At 35.2% G+C, this 5,763-nt stretch overlaps 1 protein-coding gene across 2 annotated transcripts; it reads right to left on the reverse strand.

The window, feature by feature from the left end:
• Window positions 1-347: 347 nt before the first annotated feature.
• On the reverse strand, window positions 348-5,264 carry LOC129904623 (pentatricopeptide repeat-containing protein At1g43980, mitochondrial). Of its 2 annotated transcripts, XM_055980200.1 has the most exons (3): window positions 2,650-5,264; window positions 1,045-1,112; window positions 348-409 (listed from the first exon to the last, which is right to left on the reverse strand). In XM_055980200.1, exon 1 carries the CDS (start codon window positions 5,090-5,092, stop codon window positions 3,176-3,178), a length of 1,917 nt encoding a protein of 638 aa, XP_055836175.1. In that variant the 5' UTR covers window positions 5,093-5,264; the 3' UTR covers window positions 348-409; window positions 1,045-1,112; window positions 2,650-3,175. The 2 variants fall into 2 exon arrangements, with proteins under 2 accessions (XP_055836175.1, XP_055836174.1); XM_055980199.1 differs by lacking the exon at window positions 348-409 and having other exon boundaries at window positions 499-1,112.
• Window positions 5,265-5,763: the final 499 nt, after the last annotated feature.

Raw genomic sequence — 5,763 nt, forward strand, 5'->3', positions numbered from 1 at the left:
TTACACATTCATTTTTATCATTTGCATCTCTATAACACTCATTCTGTGGATCTATTAAATTTAACAACCGTTTCTTTCCCTAGAGTTCATTCTTTCTTATAAACTCGTGGAAAAAAAAAAGCATTCCCTAAACTTTTATAAATTAGGATTGGAATCTAACATTCTTTTTTGATTTTTGTTAGAGGGAAATTACACTACCATCTAGCTTCAAACATTACATGAACCTTTGTTCTTTTCAAATTTGTGCAACAAGACTATAATTTAATCATAAGCAATCAAATAATAATTTAATTTTGTTATACAAACATGAAAGAAGGTTTTTTTTTTCCAATCCAACATGCAAGGAAAACCAGCTCTCAAGCATTCCCAGTTCATCCAAATATTGTGTTCTGCAGCTATATATCAGAATCTATGGCAGGAAAAATGAACATTTTATATATACAGTTCACGACACGTATTCATAAAATTATGAATTCACAAAACATTAGAGCCAAGAAGAAGCTTTAGAATAATCTAACCATCTAAATTTAAGTATTACAAAGATGAAGAGTATTCCTATCTAGTTCAATGTAAAATTATTGTACGTTAAGCAAGAATCATATGATATTTTCAAACGAAAAATATAGTACTTCGATTAATGCATGGACAACAGAAAAGTACAAAGAGACATTGAACTTTTAAGGGTTCAAAAAAGAGTTGCACAGGTTCTCTGAAGGTCTCAACTGTCCTGCTCTAGCCTTTCTTCCATATTATCAACGGTTTTCTGGTCCCTTTACAACATAGAGTTCTATAGATTTCACATTACATCTACATAAGAGGCATAATTTCTAGCCAAAAGTAAGTTTAAACGAAACTGTATTTAATAAGACAACTTATTCCAAGAGGTGGACGACAAGTACAACAACTATATTTCACCACTTTTATGCCCTTTTTTCATGTCCATCGAAGTAGATCTTTCAGGTCATAAACAACTTCATCAGAGATAGGAGTATAACAAACTTAAGAAGAAGAAGAAGAAGAAGAAGAAGAAGAAGAAGAAGCTACCTAAATAATAAGCAGGATTTATCCAGATCCTTTTAGCAATTACATGGAGAACCGGAAATTTTCTGTACCTGAGAAAATGAAGTATCAAATTTGAGTTTCTTGTACCGTAATTACCCCTCATCAAGAATGAAGACTTCTTATAGGCTTTTAAGTACTAAGAAGAGAAGAACTAATCACACAAGAAAAGACACCATAAAAAGGTTCGTCGTGCTCAAATTCAATATTTCAGAATACTAATTACTGATGAAAACCAAAACTTGATATAAGGCACATTCCAAGTCTATTTTTCACTAGGTTAAAAATATTTTTCTAGCTTTATAAATGTTATCATGACTAATGACGTCAATCAATCACAGAGCAAATTTCACATACAGAAAGAAGATAACTAAAGCAGGAAAAGCTATGTAAGGCATTTGCTAGTGTACTATGCTGTATTGCAAATTGTCTACACACAAGCCAGAACTATCAGTCAATAACTGGACCAAAAGGACAGCATTCTCGTTTTCTCAGTATGAAAAAGTTGAAGAAGGTATGCCTACAAAAAACAGGAATACAGCAAGAACTACCAGAAATAAATAACTTCTAGAAGAAAAAAACACCCAAAGTTTGAAAAACTGTTTGTCAAGAATCTTTCATGGTCAATAGGAGAATCACTTCATTTAACACCTTCATCTAAAACTAATTCAGTCATTTTTAGTTTCCCCTTGTTTTATCTTCTAGTCACTTTCCAGTCTTAAAGATCTTTTTTTTTCCTTGAACACATAAAAGTTTATTTCCTTTAGTGTCCTCTGAAGAGATGTTCCGATCAGCGTTGAGAAGTAAAAGTTGAAAGGAGGATTAGATGATGTGGAAGGCGAAATACACAAAATCTTATTGGTGGAATTACACTATAGGGAGCTAACTGAGGAGGATGAGGGTAAAAATGTGGCGTGGAAGAATGTTTGGGGTGCCAAAGCAACATGGAAAGTATTTTTCTTACATATGTGCTGTAAAGGAGCAATATTGACAATGTGATAATCTTATGTATAGAAGGAAATTGTAGTGAGTTGGTGTTGTTTGTGCAAAGAAAGTGGGGAAGAGCACTGACTATGTTCTGCTGCATTGCAAATTCACTAAACAGATATGGAACCTATCACGTTCATCGTTCAATGTTGAAAGGGCTTCACCAAGGATAGTTAAGGAGGCAATTACGAGTTGGAAGCTGGGCAGAATTAAAAAAGAAGGAAAGGCTATATGGAGAACTACGCAGCTCTATATGTTTTTTGGATAGTGTAGAAGGAAAGATAATTGTTCCATCATAATGAAAGAGATAAAAGTAACTTGATTTTTGTTTCCTTTAGTCTTTTGGGGTAAATTGAAGATCCCTACTTGCACAGATGATTGGGATAACTTGTTAGCTAAGTGTGATTGATCCACTCATTCTCATTGTACATAGTCTTTAAATCATCTTTGTGTGGTTTTAATGAAAAGTTCTGATCTATCAAAGAATGATTATCATAAAAGTAAAACATGAGAAAGGTGGTAAACTAACATACAAAGTAAACACTGAATAATTTCTAAACATGTGAGCTTCGCAGGTTAGAGAGAGATCAGATTCTACATTACCTTTTAATCTTCCTGTCAAACTCAGCATCTCTCAGCCTTCAAACTCTACGATGAGGCATCCAAGACATGGACCGGTTATATGAGTGATATCCGCAACGGGACAATCATCGTTCTCTAAAGATGTTTGTGTCTTGATTAAGACGTATAAAATTACTACTCTAGCTGAAAGAATTATCTCATATTGATGAAGTCTAATGGGCCAAAATAAAACAGCTAGGCATCTTAAGTTTCAAAATATAGGTTTTTGTCAGATGCAACAGTCTGAGTTCTATGGATGGCTCCAATTCTGCATCCTGAAACAAGGCGAGTATCCTTTTTCCCCTTACTGGTTCTCCATCATATGCATGTGGAAATTTTGAACTTTGGAAAAGCTTTTATCCTTTTTGATGCAATGAATCAAATTCAGACCTTGAATGCCACTTAAAGCAAATCCACATCAATAGCAAAAACAAACTTGAAGCTTTGCCCATTGTTTAAGAATCAATTTTAAATTTTGCTTTTCTATCTGTGCACTATACTCATCTGTTTAGCAGCTATTACTCCCAGTTCCAACTGATAGACATAAACCTTTATCCCATGTATCCTCTGTCAATAGCCTCAACGTTGAATAAATGCCTATGTCCTTACTGCCACAACTAAGAAATTGGTCTGCTTGGAACATAATTACACAGTTGCATACACTAATCCAACTGTAACTAGCTACTTTATTTTCTATTCTCTCTTTCATCTCCTTTCTGACCCGAACAAGGCTCTCCCATCTTCCCCTGGACTCGTATACTTGCGCTAGCACCAAATAAGGAAGAGATGATTCTGGTGCTAACTCCATTATCTTCCCTGCAACCTTTTCCGTTTCTTTCAAGTCCCCATAAATATCACAAGCAAGAAGTATTGATTCCCATATTTCACTGTTGGGCTCACGAGGCATATTTTGTAATATATCTCCAGCTTCTTTAAGTTTACCAGACCTAATCATCATGCCCACAACACAAGTGTAGTGCTCAATGCCAGGTCTAACTCCATATACATCTTCCATTGAAGAAAATATAGCTATACCTTCATCCACAAACCCACCATAGCTGCAAGCTAAAAGAAGCGCAGTCAATGTTATTCGATCTGGCTGACCACCGACTTCAAGTAGTTCATAATAAAGGCCGAGTGATTTGGTAGGTTCACCATTGATAGCCAGCCCAAAGATCATGGTGTTCCACGATATCAAATCTCTTGTCAGTAGGTCATTGAAAATATTTGAGGCGGAATCAATCAATCCGTATTTACAGTACATATCTACAAGTGAAGTGGAAACAACAGGATCTGATACAAAGCCTAACTTGATGACCAAAGAATGAGCTTGAATCCCCAGATCCACAGGGAAGGTTGTAACACAGCTAAGAATGCAGCTGAGTGTAAACTCAGTAGGTCTAATATTTTTCCTTAAAGTTAGGACAAATAGAGGCAAGGCGTTTTCTTCTAAACTGTTCAGTGCATAGCTCGAAATCATCGAATTGCATAGAGCTATATCCCAAACATTTGAATCCTTGAATATGCGAGCTGAATCCTCAATTCTGTTGCAGTTAGAAAACAAGTCAATTGCTGCACTTGAAACAATCGTGTTGCACAAAAAACCCATCTTTATGCAAAGACATAAGATTTGCTTACCCTTCTCCAAACTGCGCAAGTTAGAACAGCCAATAAGCACTGATGACATTGTGAACTCATCCGGTGAATATTTGCAAGTCCTCATCAAAGAGAAATAAGACAGGGCTGTATCTACATACCCTGATTTACAACATCCCGAAATCAATGAGTTCCATGAAATAACATCCATTGTCTCCATGGCTAAAAAGACACATGTAGCATAGTCCACTAGCCCAAGCTTTCCATACATATCAATCAGTGAATTCCCAACCACCACATTAGACAAATCCACACCATTCCTTAGCATATTTCCATGTATTTCCTTGCCATGGAAAGCAAACTCTACATACGAAACCAATATCGAGAAAGTATATCCACTAGGCCTAATACTATACTTTTGCATTTCCAAGAAAACACCCAAAGCATTCTCAAACAACCCATATGAAGCATACCCCGAAATCATGGAATTCCAACTCACAACATCCCTCTCAGGCATTTCATCAAACAATTGGCGTGCACTACTAACATCACCCGACTGAACATGCACTTTTAACCATATATTCCATGACACAATATTCTTGCAGGGTATTTCATCAAATACTTTTAAAGCATCAATTTTTACACCAAACTTGCTATACAAGTCAAGGCAACAATTACCCAGAAAAGTATTCTTGTTAATACCAAGTTTAATCAATTTCCCATGAAGTAATTGCAAAGAAGTGAATGAAAGGCAGTGGTTTATGAGGCGAGAATAGAGTGAAAGTGAATGTGTGTGGTATCTGTAAGCTCTTTGTACAAAAGGGTACATACAAATACAAGTGGATGTACAAGTACTGAAAGGTAAAGCAAATTTGACAATGCCCACAAATCCCGTCGAGTGTATCGACTCATTCTTGGTCAGACTCTTGCTTCATGTTCAACAAGTTTAGAAATTCATACGGCCAAAGAGAAACAGTAAACCTTCCCTCCATTTTGGTGAATTCTTTAGATACCTGTTTGGAATTTGCCTTATAATATCATTTATGTTTTTTTTTAGGAAGACAATATCATCCAATTACTTCTATTTTCCTCAAAATACACTTCCTTTTTTTCTTTTTTTAACAATATAATTAAAGCTTGTTTAAAATATGCAACTTGTTTTATCATTTAATCTATTCATGAATTTTATAAAAGGTAAGCAAATTTTGAATTATTATCTATCTGTCAATATTTTAAAAATAATTAATTATAAAAAATTACAAATAAAGAATATACAAACAACAACAACAATTCAGTGAAATTCCACAACGTGGGCATGGGGACGGTAAAGTGTACGCAGACCTTACTCCTACCAAGGTAGGACAGCTGTTTCCGAGAGACTCTCAGCTCAAAAGAAGCATAAAAAGAGGTCAGATAATACTAAGAAGTTCAAAGCGATATGGGAAAGCAAATAACGAAAGCGACACAGATAAAATAGAGAAATCAAAGTACAGAAAGTAA

This window comes from Solanum dulcamara, chromosome 9, assembly GCF_947179165.1.
Source record: "Solanum dulcamara chromosome 9, daSolDulc1.2, whole genome shotgun sequence".
Classification (NCBI taxonomy): Eukaryota; Viridiplantae; Streptophyta; class Magnoliopsida; order Solanales; family Solanaceae; genus Solanum; species Solanum dulcamara.